This window comes from Saccopteryx bilineata, chromosome 12 (genome assembly GCF_036850765.1).
Source record: "Saccopteryx bilineata isolate mSacBil1 chromosome 12, mSacBil1_pri_phased_curated, whole genome shotgun sequence".
NCBI classification, from domain to species: Eukaryota; Metazoa; Chordata; class Mammalia; order Chiroptera; family Emballonuridae; genus Saccopteryx; species Saccopteryx bilineata.
The window spans coordinates 1,067,895-1,087,743 of NC_089501.1; the positions used below are offsets into that span (position 1 = coordinate 1,067,895).

The following is a 19,849-nucleotide window of genomic DNA, read 5'->3' on the forward strand; positions in this document are numbered from 1 at the left end:
CCTCAGCATTTCCAGGTCGACGCTTTATCCACTGCGCCACCACAGGTCAGGCCCCCATTTTTTTATTGGATTGTTTGCTTGCTTGTTGTTGAGTTTTATGAGTTCTTTGTATATTTTGGATATTAGGCCATTATCTGAGCTGTTGTTTGAAAATATCATCTCCCATTTAGTTGGCTGTCTGTTTGTTTTGTTGTCAGTCTCTTTTGCTGTGTGTAGTCCCATTCATTTATCTTTGCCTTCACTTCCCTTGCCTTTGGAGTCAAATTCATAAAGTGCTCTTTGTAACCAAGGTCTATGAGTTTAGTAGCTATGTTTTCTTCTATGTAATTTATTGTTTCAGGTCTTATATTTAGGTCTTTGACCCATTTTGAATTAATTTTAGTACAAGAGGACAAGCTATAGTCGAGTTTCATTCTTTTGCATGTGGCTTTCCAGTTTTCCCAGCACCATTTGTTGAAGAGGCTTTCTTTTCTCCCTTGTGTGTTGTTGGCCCCTTTATCAAAAATTATTTGACTATATATATGTGGTTTTATTTCTGGGCTTTCTATTCTGTTCCATTGGTCTGAGTGTCTATTTTTCTGCCAATACCATGCTGTTTTGATTGTCGTGGCCCTATAATATAATTTGAAATCAGGTATTGTAATGCTCCCAGCTTTGTTCTTTTTCCTTAGGATTGCCTTGGCTATTTGGGGTTTTTTATAGTTCCATATAAACCTAATGAGTTTTGATGGAATTTTGATGGGAATTACATTAAATTTGTATATTGCTTTGGGTATATAGTCATTTTGACTATAATTATTCTTCCTATCCAAGAACAAAGAACATTTTCCCATTTCATTATATCTTTTTCGATTTCCCTTAACAATGCTTTGGAGTTTTCATTATATAGGTCCTTTACATTCTTTGTTATGTTTATTCCTAGGTATTTTATTTCTTTTGTTGCAACCATGAAGGGGATTGTTTTTTGAGCTCGTTTTCTGATGTTTCATTGTTGTCATATAGGAAGGCTATGGACTTTTGTATATTAATTTTGTATCCTGTGACCTTACTGTATTGGTTTATTGTTTCTAGTAGTCTTTTTGTGGAGTCTTTGGGGTTTTTGATTATCAACAAGACAGGTAATAACAAGTGTTAGAAAGGCTGTGAAGAAAAAGGAACCCTCATCCACTGTTGGTGGGAATGTAAAGTAGTATAACCACTATGGAAGAAAGTACGGTGGTTCCTCAAAAAATTAAAAATAGAACTACCATATGACCCAGCAATCCTCTACTGGGAATATACCCCCATAACTCAAAAACACTGGTACGTAAAGACACATGCAGCCCCATGTTCATTGCAGCATTGTTCACAGTGGCCAAGACATGGAAACAACCAAAAAGCCCTTCAATAGATGATTGGATAAAAAAGATGTGGTACATATATACTATGGAATACTACTCAGGCATAAGAAATGATGACATTGGATCATTTACAACAACATGGATGGACCTTGATAACATACTGAGTGAAATAAATAAATCAGAAAAAACTAAGAACTATATGATTCCATACATAGGTGGGACATAAAAATGAGACTCAGGGACATGGACAAGAGTGTGGTGGTTACCAGGGATGGGGAGGGGAAGGGAGAGGTTGGGGGGATAGGAGGGGCACAAAGAAAACCAGATAGAAGGTGACGGAAGACTATTTGACTTGGGTGATGGGTATGCAACATAATCAAATGTCAAAATAACCTGGAGATGTTTTCTCTGAACCTATGTACCCTGACTGATTAATGTTACCCCATTAAAATTAATTTAAAAATAAATAAAAAAATGTATACAAGCACATTAACATTAAATAAATGGTTTCGGGTCTGCTTTTCTAAAACAGAACTTTACCTTATAGTGAACAAACAAGGTTAGATACCTAGCTTCAAGTCAGGGTGTGGCTCAGCTTCCTTCTGACACTGACCTCCAGCAGCTCAAAGGTCAAGTGGCTTGCCCGTCTCCAACCTCTGGTCCCTAGGCTAGAATGTAGTCATTCCATGTCTGCATGGGCCATGTCTGTCCGCTAATGACAGTGTACCCCTTCCTTCCTGCCCCCTTCCCATTTGACCTAATTCCTGGCACAGTGGACACACTGTGAAACTAAGGACGGGAATAAAGGGAGGGTACAGCACATATGGAGAAAAGAGAGAATGAAACCAGAGGACTTGTGGCTGTGGGATGGCCAGCAATCCATTCTCCTTCCCCAGTGTCCTCCCTTCTCAGAGGGACAGTAACTCCAGTAGTTGTCCTCTGGACAGAACACAAAGAGGGTCCCTGGGGGTTTTCTACCAAATCTTTTCTTATTGCCTCCTCTCCTGAGACATGGTTACTTGAACAAGTGACAGAGGTTGAGCACCCGGAGATCACTGACGCCAAGCACAGTGCTGGGGGAAGAGTGGAAGGAAATGCCTACCACGGAGCCCTAGAAATATCTGCTCCTGCCTCTTCCAAGCCCGGCCCTTCAGTCCATCCCAAGAGCTGGCCTCACGTGCTTGCCGTCAATTCCCTACGTGCCTAACGTGGCCAGAATCAGTTTCTATTCCTTGCATCAAAAACCTAGTTGCAAAGGCAAGAAAAGGAGATAGAAAAAGAAAAGAGAAAGCAATGCTTAGAAAAAGTTGGTCTCGTGCCAGTAACGCCTTCATACTTTGACAACTCTCCCATCCACAGGTCAAAAGAAAAGTTGTTCCGTAAATACATATTTCAACTGTGGATTTATGAGACCTCTGTTTCCAAATTACAGTAAGGCTCAACATTTCCATAGGAGGTGGTAAGACACCTGTGACCTCAGAAGTCTTAGAGACTGAGATAGTATGTGGTAGTATATTTACCTAAAGCATCTCCTGTTTCCACTGGAGAAGTGATGACCAAGTAGTAATTCTCAATCCACATCCTGACGTGAAATATTAGTGGGCATTTCACAGTTTTGCCAGTGGGGTTCAGAAGGCAGCAATAAAAAATAATGCTGCCAAACAGCTTTAAAGTACTCTTGACCTAGATTAATCATCATGCCTGAGAACATGGAAACAACATTTAGAAGTCACAGTTCCATTTAAAAAAAGAAACGAAAAATCAATGCTCAGAATGTGTTAAAACAAACAAACAAACCATAGAATTCCAAAGGAAAATCCTGCTTAGTTTCACTGCTGAAAATTAAAGAGTCTTTAAAGTTAAACATTCCTGCCTGACCAGGCAGAGGAGCAGTGGATAGAGCTTCGGACTGGGACGTGGAGGACCCAGGTTTGAAACCTCGAAGTTGCCAACTTGAGCCCGGGGTCACTGGCTTGAGCATGGGATCATAGACATGACTCCATGGGCAGATAGCTTGAAGCCCAAGGTCGCTGGCTTGAGCAAGGTGTCATTCGCTCTGCTGTAGCACCCCCTTCCCCAGTCAAGATACAGATGAGAAAGCAATCAATGAATAACTAAGATGCTGCAACAAAGAATTGATGCTTCTCATCTCTCTCCCTTTCTGTCCCTCTCTCTGTCTCTCTGTCTCTGTCACACACACACAAAATTACAGTAAAGTTAAACATTCCTTTTTTTTCTTCTTTTTCCAAGTGAGAGGAGGGGAGACACACAAACTCCAGCATGCACCCCAACCGGGATCCACCTGGCAACCCGTCTGGGGCAGATGCTCTGCCCATCTGAGGCCACGCTTGCAACTGAGCTATTTTTAGTGATTGAGGTAGAGGCTCCACGGAGCCATCCTCAGCGCCTAGGACGGATATGCTCACACCAATAGTGCCATGGCTGCAGGAGGAGAAAAGAGAGAGAGAGAGAGAGAGAGAGAGAGAGAGAGAGGGAAGGGGTAGGGGTAGAGAAGCAGATAGTTGCTTCTTCTGTGTTCCCTGACTGGGAATTGAACCTGGGACATCCACACTCCAGGCTTATGCTCTGCCACTGAGCCAACCAGCCAGGGCCTTAAAGTTCAACATTCTGACAAAGCAATCGGAGGACAAGAGTCTGAAGGCCTGTATTCTAATACATTTAAGCAGAAATGCAGAAGCTGTACTATCTATGTTTTTACAGATCATTGTTGTGCATGGAAAATGAATTTTTACCTACATTTGCTTAGTTGGGTGCCATTAAAACCTTGGAGCTAAATGAACTGAGTATGATTACATTCATTGTATAGGTGAAGAAAATGAACCCAGGTAAGGTAGCTTACTGTGCTCACAGAACATAAAAATGCAAGACCAAGGGTTCCAATTTGTGTGTTTTGATTTCTAGTCCCTTCTTGAAAATACTCTATTCCTTCATCCTGCCTCCTAACAGAAGTAACATCACAAATGCCTGTAAAACTCACAGGATGCAGGAACTAGTTACAGAGTAGAGTCATAGTATGTCTTAAAGTCTTCAAAGAGTACCATAAACATCAGTTTTTTTCATTGCGACACCTTAGTTGTTCATTGATTGCTTTCTCTTATGTGCCTTGACCGTGGGCCTTCAGCAGACCGAGTAACCCCTTGCTCGAGCCAGCGACCTTGGGTCCAAGCTGGTGAGCTTTTTGCTCAAACCAGATGAGCCCGCACTCAAGCTGGCAACCTCAAGGTCTCGAACTTGGGTCCTCCACATCCCAGTCCGAAGCTCTATCCACTGCGCCACCACCTGGTCAGGCTCTTTTATACTTTTAATTAATGTATTCTTCAGCTCCACAGTCATCTCTATCTGCCGTCTTTAGATATAGGACATTGAACTCGAACTTCATGGCACTGGTACTGGAAGCCCTGGAAGCAAGCATTCCCTTGTTGGTTCCACAGGGGTCCACACCCTGACAGCACAGTGGCCTCACAGGGAAATGCAATGAACAAAGGAATCCTGCTCACCTAGCACCCTGCCACTTCCTGCACACGCTGTGCTGGCAGATCTGGGCCACACTGGTACCGGAACAGAGCAGAAACTCCTTATACCACACACTTTTAGGGTTGACCTTAAAGAATGAAAACAGAGCAAGAAACAAACAAAAAAACAGACGTCATAATAGACAGAAAGGATACCTGAAAGCAGGTATTGACCTTCTTAAACTTTGACTTGCATGACATTAAAATACACAGAAATCCTAGGCTACCCAAATATCCTAGAGATGATCAGAAGTCCTTTAAGATTTAAATCTCTCGTGCCAAGGAAGGAAACAGTACAGGGACAGGAGAATATAAAGGTGACATATCCAGAATTTCTTACCTGGCAAGACAAGGAATTTTCTCCTCACTACTTTCCCTAACTCTTTATCAGCAAGTATAATGGACGACCCCTAACTATTCAGCCAAAATGGGATTTGGGAAGGGAGAGCAAACAGTGTCCTAGTAAAGAAGACCTCTGGTGTGTCTTGATCCTCTTTGAAACAAATGGTCATTTTATTTTTTAAGAAAGAATGAGCATAAACAAAAAGCAATGTTTTGCTTTTTTGCTGATTCCTATTAGAGTTCTTCTCTCATGAGCCACAAAGGAAATGAAGCTGTTGCCACTCTCACTTTACCCGGGGCAGTTCTCAGGAGGAGAAGAAATATTAGTCATTCCATATATGCAGTTGATATTCTACATTTGGTTACCTCCAGTACCAAAACCCCAGGGCAGAGTTTCTGTGAAAGCCAGACTTGACAATGATTTATAAATAAGGAGTTATCCCCTGAAGAGTCTACATTCTTACTTTCTCTGTGTATCTCCCCTTCAGTAACTCGGTAACAAAGTCTGGAAAATTCAACTATGAAACTGAAACCACAAAAGATAGTTACATGGGGAGACTCCTCAAGAGGTAACAGGGTTGCAAAACCAAGCCCAGTGATGTAAAGAGAATGTGTCACCATCAGGAAAGACAGCAAATGGCACAGAGTGGACTGACTGCCCCATAATGAGGGAGAGGCCAGTGACCCGCCAGAGAGGCTGTTGTCTCGGCGAACAAAACAAAGTAAGCAAGGGCCTGAGAGTTGGGAGGGTGGTCCCCCGCCAGTAGAGAGAAATCTCTATGATTCCCCCCAGATCTGTGGTCCATCTACACAGTGAAGAACATAGGATGATTTTGAAGGCTCTGGATTTGGCCACTGGGCCTCTGATGATCATGAAGAGAATGGTTTACATGGATGAGAGAAGTTATAGGAACAGTGACAGCGGAGGAGGGGGTCCTGGCTACATTAGGGGCACGCAGAGTGGCTTGTGGACAGTTAGAGAAAAAGAGGGAGGAGGCCCGGTGTAAGATCTGAAATAAGATCTGAACAGGGCACACCGGAAGGGACCTAGAGACAGACTGAGGGAATTAGAAAGAGAATGCAAAGAGCCAGGGCAGAGTATGAGGTCTGGGGTTTGCTTATTTGTCACAGTAAACTAGAGGGAAATTTAGGAAGTTAAAGATTAGGAAGTCAACCAATGCATGTTAATATCATGGATGGCAGAGCAGGGCAGAGTCCTGTTATTAGTAGACTGGAGGCTCAAATTACCTCAGTGTCAAAATATTGGGATGCAACAAGATGCTACAGGCTTCCTCCTACGATCTGCAAAAGGCCAATCTGGAAACGCCTGTTGACCGGGAAGTATGGGTTGCCTGTTGGATCCTGCCTATCTAGTTTTCAAATCATTTTAATGGCTGAAAACCTCCCGCTCTGGCACCTCAGGCTGCAACTTCCCACTTTACACCAGTGAAATTTCTCTCAATTCAGACACTAATATCTAAAGTGCTTTGAACCAGAGCTTTCTCTTTTCTTATTTTCGTTATTTAGTTAGCATTTCCATATAGATTCTCCTAGAATCATTTTTACAAAGGTAGTTTTTAAAGTTCTGATAATTTGCAGCACTGCAAATTTATATCCTTCCCTGACTTAACATTCTACCAGAAGCACTTTTCATCTTAGTAAGCAACCTGCATCCCCCAACATCTTCATAGCTACATATGCTGTTTCATCAAGCAGATTCACCATATTCTGCTTAAACACTATACTATTGTTGGAAATGGAGATCATTTCCAATTTTTCACTACGATAAATAATGCCTATAACTGGCCCTTTTCTAGATCTCTATATGTCTGATGGACTTTATTACTCTCCAAGTAGACTTAAAGTCTCTTCGTCATTTTCAAGTATTTGCTTTGCTGTTGCTATCAGACAGGCTGAATTTTTCATCACTGATGGTATATATGAGTACTGCTGGGATCATATTTACTTTGTACATATTCACTTTATTGAACTCATTAATTCTAGAAAGTTTTCAGTTATTTCCCTTAGGTTTTCTAGCTACACAATCATATAATCTACAATTAATAATTTTAGTATTTTCTCCTGTCCAAATGTTGGTTTGTCTTTTATTGCACTGGTCAAAGTTTTGCAAACACATTAAAAAATAGCAGCGACAGAGACAGTCAAGCCCACAGTTTAGGCTGTTGATTTGGTTGAGCTATCATCTTGTTAAAGCACTATTATTCCAACTTACAGTTTTACATTATCTTTATTTTTAATATGCATTAGGATAATTATATAGTTTCAGTTAGATTAGTAATATTAAACTATTCTTCAATTCCTGCAATAAACTCTTTTTGTTAAACCTTCTAATATTTATTTATATTGTTTACATCTATATTCAAAAGAAAGGCTGGCCCATATGTTCGTAGTCCAACAGCTGTGTTTGGTCTCAATTAATATATATATTATACGTGTAAAATACACACTGGATTCAAAACTTAGTTTGAAAAAAAGAATGTAAAATATCTTAATATTTTATATCAATTATCCATTACACTGCTAATATTTATGTACAGTTGACCCTGGAACAACACAGGTTTGAACTGCAAGGCCCACTTACATGTGAATTTTTTTCAATAAAGATACAGTTAGCTGGTATCTCCGGTTTTGCATTCTCAGATCCAACCAACCACAGCTGAAAACAGTATTTTCTTTGTCTTAATAAATAAATTTTTATTAATGGTAATGGGGTGACATCAATAAATCAGGGTATATATATTCAAAGAAAACATGTCCAGGTTATCTTGTCATTCAATTATGTTGCATACCCATCACCCAAAGTCAGATTGTCCTCCATCACCTTCTATCTAGGAAAACAGTATTTTCAATCCATGGTTTGGAATCTGCAGTTGAGAGCAGTGGTGGGATCCAGCCAGTTTGCACCAGTTCGGCAGAACCAATACCTAATTTTTGGTTGAGTTCAACAAACAGGTTGTTAAATGGCACTTGTAATCAGGGTTCTCTCTAAGGTGGATGCCTGGGCAGCTGCCCAATTTAGAAATCACAAATTTACATTCCTTAATCTTTTTTAACATTCATCTGAGCAACGGTATATTCTAAGTGCCTGTAGGAATGTTCATTCCGTCCATGGATGAAAAAAATTGCAATTAAGGACGCCAATCAAGAAGCAATATGGAAATATCTTCAATAACAGTTTTACTGTTTTTCATCAGGTATTAATATTTTTTCATTAATATTTCAAAACTCTTCCTTATAACAATCTAGTTTTATGTACTTCTTTAATTGTTCTTATTTAAGTATGAAATGCATGAAATAATAAACTACCTTTTGGTATATTGCTTTTTTATACTTAAAATTGTCATTAGAGCAGAGAACCAGTTGTTAAATTATTTGAATCCCACCACTGGTTGGGAGGGTGGGGTCCTAGATCCAATCCTCTGAGACCAAAAGTTATCCACAGATCTTGAACCGCTTGGGAATCGGCACCATTAACTCCTGCATTGTTCAAGGATCGACTGTACTAGATTAAATAAAATATATTATTACAATTATTTCCACCTGATCTTGTTATTTTTTTAAAATATGGCTACTAGAAAAATCTGAATTATCATATATATGTGACTTGCATTATACAGCTACTGAGCAGCATGGGTCCACTTTTTCCTCTTTACAAAACATCTATGTTAAGTTTTCATATCAAGGCTGGATGTACTTCAAAGAATCAATTAAGTTGTATAAGATTTTCCACAATCTGGAACATTAGCTTAAAAAATGCATTTATACAGGCTTTGACAGCTTGAAAGGACTCATCCAGATCCAACTCCTCCCACCCTGATATTTGAGGGTTTTCTAAGGTACAAGTCTGCTCTGACTCTTTTTTTTTTTTTTTACAGAGACAGAGAGAGAGTCAGAGAGAGGGATAGACAGGTATAGACAGACAGGGACTGAGAGAGATGAGAAGCATCAATCATTAGTTTTTCATTGTGCGTTGCAACACCTTAGTTGTTCACTGATTGCTTTCTCACATGTGCCTTGACCACGGGCCTTCAGCAGACCGAGTAACCCCTTGCTGGAGCCAGCGACTGTGGGTCTAAGCTGGTGAGCTTTTTGCTCAAACCAGATGAGCCTGCGCTCAAGCTGGCGACCTCGGGGTCTCGAACCTGGGTCCTCTACATCCCAGTCTGACGCTCTATCCACTGTGCCACCGCCTAGTCAGGCTGCTCTGACTCTTTTTTTTAAAGGGAAAAGCCTTAATGGCAGGCACTGTCAGAACCAGAAAACCCACATTAAATATGAAATTAAATCAAAGAACTACTGATAGCATTTCAGATCTTATTGTCAAGAGTTATCAGTGTTCCTCGCTTCTGGACCAGGTTTGTTTTTTTTTTTTTTAAATTCTTTTAGTAAGGTTTTTATTTTTTTAATTTATTCATTTTAGAGAGGAGAGGGAGAGACAGGGAGAGAAAGAGAGAGAGAGAGAGAGAGGAGAGACAGAGAGAGAGAAGGGAGGGAGGAGCTGGAAGCATCAACTCCCATATGTGCCTTGACCGGGCAAGCCCAGGGTTTTGAACCAGCGACCTCAGCATTTCCAGGTTGACACTTTATCCACTGCGCCACCACAGGTAAGGCCTGGACCAGGTTTTAATGAAAATGTAACAAGCAGCCTTTTCTTTGTTTTGGAAGCAATGTGGAGATTCTCCAGATGTGGTTAGTGTACCTTTGTGTATAGGTGAGTAAATAACTACAAGTGGAAAACATTCATGCTGCTCTTCTGCTCATTAGAAAAACACACCTTACTTTTTCAGTCTGAGACCCAAATTCAACTCATCAGATCCCAGATGACACATTAGACTTCTGTTTAGAGAGGAATAAGAAAAGTGTGCATGGAGGATACCAAGGGAAAGCTAAGTTTGCACAGGCCCTCTGACATCTGAGGTATGCTGTCTGAACAGGTTAGCGTGGGAGTTTGGGGGTGAGCCCACAGTCCACGCAGAAGGACCTACAAAGTCCCACAGCAAGCACAGACATGAATATATGTCTACAGCTTGTATTCCCAAAGCTATTACACCCAGAGTCCTTATTTTCTTTTGTTATTTTTAAAATCTAAAGTTGAAAACCACCTGGGCTACCTGGGTTCCCATGCAGGGGTCTCCAAACTTTTTACACAGGGGGCCAGTTCACTGTCCCTCAGACCATTGGAGGGCTGCCAAATACAGTGCTCCTCTCACTGACCACCAATGAAAGAGGTGCCCCTTCCGGAAGTGCAGTGGGGGCTGGATAAATGGCCTCAGGGGGCCGCATTGCAGCCTGCGGGCCGTAGTTTGGGGACGCCTGCCATACTGGCTCCACACTTACCAGCTGAGTGACCTTGGATATATTACTTAATCAGTCAGTAACTCAATTTCTTCATTTGTAAGATGGGGAAATAAAAAGATCTATTTTCGGGTTTGAGAATGAAATGAGGTAAGGTAGGCAAAACTACCAGTAAAGTGCCCAGCACACAGTAAACATCTAATAAATGTATACCATGAAAATAACAGTGTACACTCATCAGTTCTACCAAATGCTGACTATAAAATCACTAATTAGCAAAGTCTCATCTACTAATAAGTGGCTTGTCAACCACAGGACCAGCCATTATTAATTAAGGAACAGCAAAGTGTACATTCATTAACACATAAACCAAAACTGAACCATCCTGACAGTGCTGAACCACTCAGTTCACCACCAACGCCTGAAGAAACACAGGTTGCATCCAACACCTCAGTGTAACCACCACACAGTCCGTGGGGACAGTTTTCCAAGAGACGCAGAAGCAGCTCATTCCCTTCCCTGCTGCCTGCCTCCCATCCATCACGGGTTACGGAGCTGCCTGTGATTCTCCACTCTCAGGCTCAATCCTTACCGTCAGCCCAATGCTGGACGATCAAGGTAGTCCATGGCAGGCTCCAGGGGAGGGGGCAGCCCCCACCTGCCCCCTGCTCCTCCCAGCCTTACCTGCAGAGGTACAGCCTATGCCAGCTTTAGATACTCGTCTGTTTCTCATTTGGGAATGTCTACCCATCTATCTCTATAACCCAATGCTTCATGAAAGAAAAATGAAAACCCAAATATGAATCATTCTCACCCAGAAAAGGGAGAGAAGGACTATAGGTAGAAGTAAAAGCCATTACAAAGTCTGAAAATTATGCTGTACTTACTACTCCAAGGACAAAGGCTAGGAAAGAAGGTGCAGGGGTTTCTGCAGTGAGTAGCCACGTCTTAGCTCCTCCTGTACCTGTGGTCCCTCACCACAATTTATACCAGGAGGAGGGAAATGCTAGAAGGAATATGTGAGGGTGGAGACAAAGAAAAGAGGCAAGACAGCACGTAGGAATGAAGGAACAAAGAGACGACGTGGGATTTACTCGAGTAGGAGCAACCTCTCTCTGCCTCCACTTTTTCCTCTTCCATGGCTTTCCGTGCCTGCTAACCCCATTCCTGTCCTCATCAAGCTTTTTCCCAAGAAGACAGCAGAATCTGTAACCCCGCCGACCAGGAGCTGCGGAGCAGCTGAGGGGCAAGGGGGAATCTAAATCCACTGCCGGATCCACATCAGGAGTGAATACTTCTTGGCAAATCTGAATTGCCTTGGAAATGAGAGTCAGTTTTCCAGAGAGCATTGGTACACACGGTGGAAAGCGACCACAAGTGCAGCAGGTGCTTTCTGAGGCTGGCCGGGAAAACCACCCAGAGTACATTTAACATCTCTTTTTTAAAAAAAAAAAAATGAGACCTGGCTGGGTAGCTCTGTTGATTAGAGCAGTGGTCCCCAACCCCCAGGCCGCGGACCAGTACCGGTCCGCAGAGAAAGAATAAATAACTTACATTATTTCCGTTTTATTTATATTTAAGTCCGAACAATGTTTTATTTTTAAAAAATGAACAGATTCCCTCTGTTACATCCATCTAAGACTCACTCTTGACGCTTGTCTGAGTCACGTGATACATTTATCCGTCCCACGCTAAAGGCCGGTCTGTGAAAATATTTTCTGACATTAAACTGGTCCATGGCCCAAAAAAGGTCGGGGACCACTGGGTTAGAGGATACACCAAGGTTGCAGGTTCAAGCCCCAGTCAAGCACACCCAGGAAGCAACCAATGATTGCAGAACTAGGTTGAGCAACAAATCAATGTTTCTTTTCTCTCCCTTTCTGTCTCTCAAGTCAATAAAAAAAATTAAAAAGAAAAAGAAAAATTGCTAAACGTTCTCTGGGATTCTAAAGAAGCTCCAATAAACTTCTGGGATGGTAAGCATATTAGAAACTATATGCATATTCTTATGTACTAAGTAATACGTAAATACAGTTATAAATAAGTCAAAGAATTTGAAGTGGATTAAAGAAACACTATTCCCTCATCCAGGCAAACTTAATTAATCACACACAGCATATATAAATGATGAGTCCCAGATGACAAGTCCTGGGCACTACAAGGAAGAAAATAATATCTGTGGGATATAGTACTTAAAGGTAGCTGTATTAATGAAATGACTTCAGCTCAAAAAATTATGTGTTTCGGCCCTGGACGGTTGGCTCAGCGGTAGAGTGTCGGCCTGGCGTGCAAGGGACCCGGGTTCGATTCCAGGCCAGGGCACATAGGAGAAGCACCCATTTGCTTCTCCACCCCCCCCCCCTTCCTCTCTGTCTCTCTCTTCCCCTCCCGCAGCCAAGGCTCCATTGGAGCAAAGATGGCCCGGGCGCTGGGGATGGCTCCTTGGCCCCTGCCCCAGGCGCTAGAGTGGCTCTGGTCGGGGCAGAGCATCGCCCCCTGGTGGGCAGAGCTTCGCCCCTGGTGGGCATGCCGGGTGGATCCCGGTCGGGCGCATGTGGGAGTCTGTCTGACTGTCTCTCCCCGTTTCCAGCTTCAGAAAAATACAAAAAAAAAAAAAAAAAAAAAAATTATGTGTTTCTCCAAAAGAATAGGAAAGCTTTATGTTTTTAGACAGAGCAGAAAAGTCTCCCCTTCACCCCCTTACTTCTATAAAATGTAAGATACTTACTAGTTTATTTAGAATTTCATTCATTTGTTGGTTACATTAAAACAAGTAGGTAATCTAAAATCAACATTTAGTCTCCAAGACCTGATATTTGTTCAGTGTATTAGGTTTTCTTTACTTTGAGGGAAAAAAATGTGTCAGGCAATTCTTTTCCTTCACATTATTTTTCTCCTGGTTTTTATTTTTTTTGGTAAGAATTAGTTTTCTTTCGGATATTTTTATTTCAAATAGTTGGTTCAGCGGTGTCACTATAAACCATAAAAATTATTCAGAACGGTACCTGATCATCTCTGGGGTCTAAAAACATTATACTTTCATCTTCTCCCATGAAACACTTGACAAAGTGGCAGTACTAACAAGAACATTCAGCATCCCACAGCACAAAACACAGGAAGATACCAGGAAGGAACAGGCAAAGTTACCAATGTCTACAGTTTGCTGCTAGCCACGAAGGAGGCCTTATCTTGAATTATAAGCCCCAATTACCTTTGTCTGCTCACTGTCTGGGTCTTCAAGCCAAGCATAAGGGTCAGGAATTTTATGCCCATGATAATCCTGTACCTGCAGAAGACAAAATGTTTTATTAGGTATTAGTGTCTAACCCCAATTAAATTAGTATTTCCTGAACATGATGGAGAAACAAGAAAGGAACAGATAAAAATATCCCAATTGGCTCACTGGCAACGTATCTGCCCAAATTACCCCATGAACCAGAGTTGGCTGGTTCTCAAAGGTGTCAAGCCACCCTCCATGAAAAGAGTGTTTTAGCTGGAGAGGGAAGAAAGATGAAAGGTCAGAACGCGAAACAACTCCATCTGTACAACACAAAACAAAGGCCTGCTGTTGGGCTAAAGAAACTTGAAAACATGTCAGGGGCACAGCACAGACTCACACAATGCTGCGGGGATGAAAAAAGGGCACTCACACATGTTTATTCTCCTGCTCTTACTCAGCTAATGATTAGAAAATCTCCCTATAGAGAGAGAGAGTGTGTGTGTGTGTGTGTGTGTGTGTGTATAAAACACATGATCAGTTTTGCCTTGTCTAAGCTGCCAAAACGAAAGTTACTAATGTGTAGTTAAAATGATTCTAATTGACACCAGCTGAAAACGCCGGCTTCCATGCAATGAAAGTGTACTTCTAACTGAAGCTTTTCTTTCTTTCTTTCACTGTTTATAAAAGGAGCAAAGGCATCCTCCATTCAGACAACCTGATGAATAAAACTGCTTCGTGTTAATAGGGCCTGGCTGGGAGGAAGCCTCAAGGAGCTTCCATGGGAGATGGTCATCAGCACTTGCTCGGGGTGTCTGAGAAGCCCAAATTCCCGGCCTGGCCTCAGAGCCTGTCCGAGTCTAGAACAGCAATCTGGAATCACACCTCCCCAGGTGATTGATTATACCTAAAGAAATTTTGCAAAGAAAAAACTGTTACAAAACCTCTCCATTTCATACCATCAATGATTAATCTATAAGTTAGTTAAAACCACGTTGACAATATCTTTCCAATCAAGTCTCTCTGAACAACTCCAATATTCAGGTTAAAGCTTCTCATATAAGATTGTGTGAAAGACTACTATCTTAGATAAACTTTTCATCTGTGTCCTTGCTCCATTCTTTCGTACTGGACGGCAGGGGCTATTCTCTAAGGACAACAATCACTCTCCTGGGAAAGAAAATCCCGTTTTTACTTCTGGTCAAAGTTCAGTGTGCCTGCTATCAATTGAGAAGAATGTCCCTGAGCCTAAAACCCTACACTAGTGGTTCTCAAAGTGTACGCCCTAAAAGAATTCCAGGTAAGCCCTATGGTATTCCAGAGAAACATGTGCCTGTTGGGGACCAAAAACCAACAGGGTTTTTGGAGTTTAGATTTTTGGGGGACAGAGGTGTGGAGAATTGGCTGTAAACTGACAGTCTGCCCAACCCCCCACCTCACTTGCCTGATTAGGTTGCAAAAGGCTGTTAAACTGTGGTGCTGGATTGTTTACACTATCTTCCCCCCCCCCCCCATATTCCCCAGAAAGATTCTATCCTTTGTTAGGTATAAAGTTAAGACGATATGTATGGTGGGGGTTTTCTGCACTCAACACAATTAGGAGTAAAAAGAGAGGAATTCTTCAATGTATTGACGAGGAAATGAGAGTCTGCCTTTCAAATATATGCCCAAACATTGAAGAAATCGCTAGGACACATCAGGCTCATGTGTCTCATAAACACAAGAATGAAAAAACTTAACACATTTGCAATGAGACCTGCTGAATTTACTAAATCTTACTAAGAATGTATCTATATATATATATATAAAAAGATAACTTTTTGTCATTTTTTAACTTCTCTTTTTACGAATTCTAAAAAGCATAACTCAAAAAATGTAACATAAAAATGTTTTTTAATGTCAGAATAAATTTAATTTTGTCATATTTATTTTGTTTAATTACCAAAAAAGCACGCTTGGACTTTATATATATTTTTGTTAAGATTTGACTTAATTATTCTAACATATTTCTCAGAATTTTGTTTATAGTACATCTACAATTATTTGTAGGATTTTAAATGCCTCCCAACTTCAAAAGGTTAAGAACCACTGCCCCAGGCTGTCTGCAAAGGGTCTGCATCTGTCCTCCTTGAGTGTCGGGGGAGAACACTTGGGGACATGCACACCTGGAAGGATGTGCTGTTCAGGTGGAACACTCAGGAACTGCTCGTCCAACAGCTGACAGGCGCAAAGGGCATAACATCAGACTAAAACCTCTTCTGATGAGTCTTCATAAAATAACCAATTTTCACGGGAAAAAAACACCAATTTTCAATTCTTACCTAAAGCTTCTAAATTTCAGCTGTCACAAATGAAAGAAAGCTTTTTATCTTCTTATCCTCGTCTTTTACATTTTACATACCTATATGTGGTTATAAATTATGCTTAAAATAGCAACCTTCTTTTTCTTGACAATAAGAAAGCAGATAAAGAGTGCTGTAAAGCAGTGGTTTTCACCCATCGGTCAGTGGACTGGCGCCAGTCCGCCAGAAATTTTGTGCCTGTCCACTCACTTAAGAGTGAACCACCCTGATGTTGTATGAAGGTTATGGTCTATAATCACTGGGAAATTTCTGGTGGCCTGGCACTGATCCAAGGACCAGTGGTTGAAAAACCCTGCTATAAAGGATCTTCCAATTCAACATTTTTAGGTTTGATGGCAGGAACAAGGTTGGGCAACATGCCCAGGGCCATACTGAACCAGAGCTGGGGCTAAAAAGAATCTGCCAACAACTTTCCTCTAAATATTCCTTCGAGGGGACAGAACAGACACTTTAAACATGTTTCTAGATTATGATGTTACTAAAACTCAGACATATCCAGGGACTTAACTTTTCATAAGGAAGTGGAAAAGGTTAACTGGAAACCATGTTCATTTTATGACTAAGTGTTGCCAAGAACTACACCCAAAGCAATAAATCTTTACTGAATATCCACACTATTGTGCCCAATGTTTTAAAGAAACCTTGTAGGAGGGTTAATGATAGTCCTACTTTACAGATTACAGAATGAAATTCAGAGAGGTTAGTAAGAATAAAGGCCACAGATTTACTGTTTACCCAGATCCCTATGAGCTAACCATTGTGCCATAGACTATAGCCACATTATCTCATTTGTCCTCACTGCGAGGACAAAATTTTCCTCATTTTCCCAGAAGAGGACACTGAAGCTGGAGAGAGCTAAAGCAATGGACAAAGGTCAGATGGCTAATAAGGTAGGGCTGTGACCTACTCTGAGTCCATCCCAAAGCTGGACTTAACCTCTTGCTAATGAACCAGGTCAGGTGTAAATTGGCAGGTGGACAGCTGGACCCTGACTCAGAACTCTCTATGTCCTACCCTGTGCTGACTCCTGCACAGTGTTGACCACTGAGGAGACTGCCCAGTATGTGGCTGAAAGATGTCCAAGTGAGAGACAGAGAGCTACAGCGATCTCTAGTACTTGCTGGAGAGAAACAAAGCCATCCTAGTACTCAAGGCTGTAATTTGAGCAAAGCTGTAAGTCCAGTCTAGGGCTTAGTAATCAGGACTCTTGTCACAGGAAAAAGATACCCCATGTAGCTATGTGGGATTAGTACACTGTGGAATCCACAGAGCAGGGTTCAAGCTGGACCATGGCTACTTTCCCTTGGCCATGAGGCTTTGTGCTATCATGAGTTCTTTGGTGAGAAGGAACTGAGAGTATTAAAATCCATGGTACTGTATATATAACCTTTCAAGTTATTCATAATCTGATGTCTTCATGAAATTCTCACTTAGCCCCTCCAAGAACTACTAAACAAATAAATGAACTGTAGGATTCTGGTAACACGAATAGAGAAAAACAAAGTGAGAAGCAACCCCTATTCCAAAAAATAAAACTTATCAAACCACATAATGGGTTACTGTTTCTATTTTTATCAATCCTGAAAACTCAAAGATCCTCAAGACCTGAACTGAGATATTCACATGTCTTTCCATTACCAAAGTCTGGCATACTGCAGTGCTAGACTGATGTGAATGAATGAAAGATGTAGAAGCAAGTAAGCCCTTACTGTAAAAGCAAGTAAGCCCTCTGGTTGGTTTGCCAAGCCAGCCCTAATATTTCATATATGAGAAAGAAGACCTAAACAGGTAAATGAAATGATCTGCCAGAGGCCATCCTACTAGTGAGCAACAAAACTAGAACTAGCACTTGGGTCTTCTTACTTGTTCTGTCCCTATCCTGTTCGGAAGAATCACTTTACAACCAAACACAAAGGAAACAACCTTTTGAACCACAGGATTAGGGCTTCTTGAGCTGTTAGAGTAAATTTAATAAGCAAGCAGCTAAACAGACTGAGAAATATGGTTAGCAGATGGCCACTGGTCAAAGAAACCGTGACTACATCAGTGCCACTTGGAAGTTTTAATTTAAAACAATATGTCCTTTACTCTAAAGGCTTAGTACCCTTTAACCTGAAGTAAGATATGCGTTACACTACAATCTGGCATAAATCGGGTCCAGCAAAAAGAAAAAAAATTAGAACTGTATTACAAAATTATTTTTATTGTGATTCTATTTTAAGTAATCTGAGAAATTTGGCTATTTCTAAGAGAATCATGCCTATATTTGAATGCACTAATTAACCTGGCATCTTATGATGCCAAATTAACTTACACAGAAAAAGGTGTTTGCCCACCAACTCCAACCACTGAATGGATCTCAACAGTAACTCTGAGTTCATCTACAGTTTAGGTAAATGGTGGCTAACCCCTCTACAAGGCAAAACTTAAACTCATCCTGAAAAAAGCCATTCCCTTCCTCTTCTAAACCTCCTCTCACCCCCTCTCAACTCCTTTTCTTGTCTAGGAAAACTTGGATCAGCACTGCCACACTACGGGGTCAGCATTCTCCTGCCTGTTAGCCTAGTCTCTACATCCCCAACGCTCAACAACACCCGGCCTGGGGAAAGGCAGTCGCTCAATACACGTTTTTAAAATCGAATGAATGAACTTCAAACTCTAAGAATTTTAAATTTGGCAGTTTAAAAAGTTTGCTTTGTGTTTAAATTCTACATTATCTACACACATACACTCTCCTACCACCATTATTTACGCAAGAGCCTCTTCCCGTTAAAAAGCAGTGACACTTTCTACCTGGGCGTCTGCCCTTGACCCCATTGATTTTAGGAAGCCACCCAGCGGCGGCAGAACGCAGGCTCCGCCACCAGCAGGCGGATAGTGACGGCCACCGGAGACTCCGGAGCTCCGAAAGAGCCCCGCGCCCCCTGCCCGTTTCTTGCAAACAAAGGCCGAGGGGGAGGAGAGGGGAGGGACACAGGAGCCGAGGGGAGAGGGACTGCGGGTAGAGCAGCTGCGGGCGGTGGCTGGCGCGGCATGGGTGGTGAGGAGCCGGTTGGGCGCGGGCTGGTACTCACAGCGGTCTCGTCGCGGTACACGTCGGGGTACTGGAAGGACAGCATGGCCGTGGCGAGCAGGGGGCAGCGCGGGGCGCGGGCTCTGGCAGGACGCGAGCGAGCTGGCCTGGCTGCGGGCCAAGGTGGGGCGCGGGCAGGAGCCGAGCGGGCGGTGGCACGCGGAGAACTATGGGCCAGGGCAAGCTCTACCGACCCGCAGCGCGGTGGCGAAGACGTGCAGAAAGCAGGAAGCAGCTGTCGGCGAGGCCGGGAGCCCCTCCCCGGCGGGCGGGCCCAGCGGCGGCGTCTGCGGCAAGAGGGAGCGGACGGCGCGGTGCGTGCGCCGGGCTGGGCGCACAGCTCCCTCTGCAGGAGCACCGGCATGCGAGAGCCTCCTGGGCGCACGACCGCCGCGCTGGGGCGCGCCGCACCCACGCCCGACACCCGGGCTGCCGCGCCGGGCACGCGCCGGCCGGGCACGCGCCCGACACCCCAGCGCGAACTACAGCGCGGGGCACCCGTCAGGTTACGCTTGCTGGGACCAACCCTCCTCCCGCCCTCTCCGGAGTCCCTAAGTTGCCAGCTTCGCCATTTCCCCGCTCCCGAGGACTAAGGGAATGAACAGCAGGGGTTGTTTATTGATCGATTTCCCTATTTTCCAGTTCTTTGGGTGTGTAGGGGCGGT

At 42.7% G+C, this 19,849-nt stretch overlaps 1 protein-coding gene across 1 annotated transcript in view; it reads right to left on the bottom strand.

Moving 5' to 3' along the window:
* Nucleotides 1–19,452, bottom strand: part of PREP (prolyl endopeptidase) — a 158,382-nt gene extending 138,930 nt beyond the window's left edge. Inside the window, exons 1-2 of the mRNA XM_066248268.1 lie at nt 19,186–19,452; nt 13,743–13,817 (exon numbers count right to left, since the gene is read on the bottom strand). Coding sequence (XP_066104365.1) covers nt 13,743–13,817; nt 19,186–19,230 — 120 coding nt within the window. The 5' untranslated portion in view covers nt 19,231–19,452. The remainder of the gene's footprint in view (nt 1–13,742; nt 13,818–19,185) is intronic.
* Between the last annotated feature and the right edge of the window lie 397 nt (nt 19,453–19,849).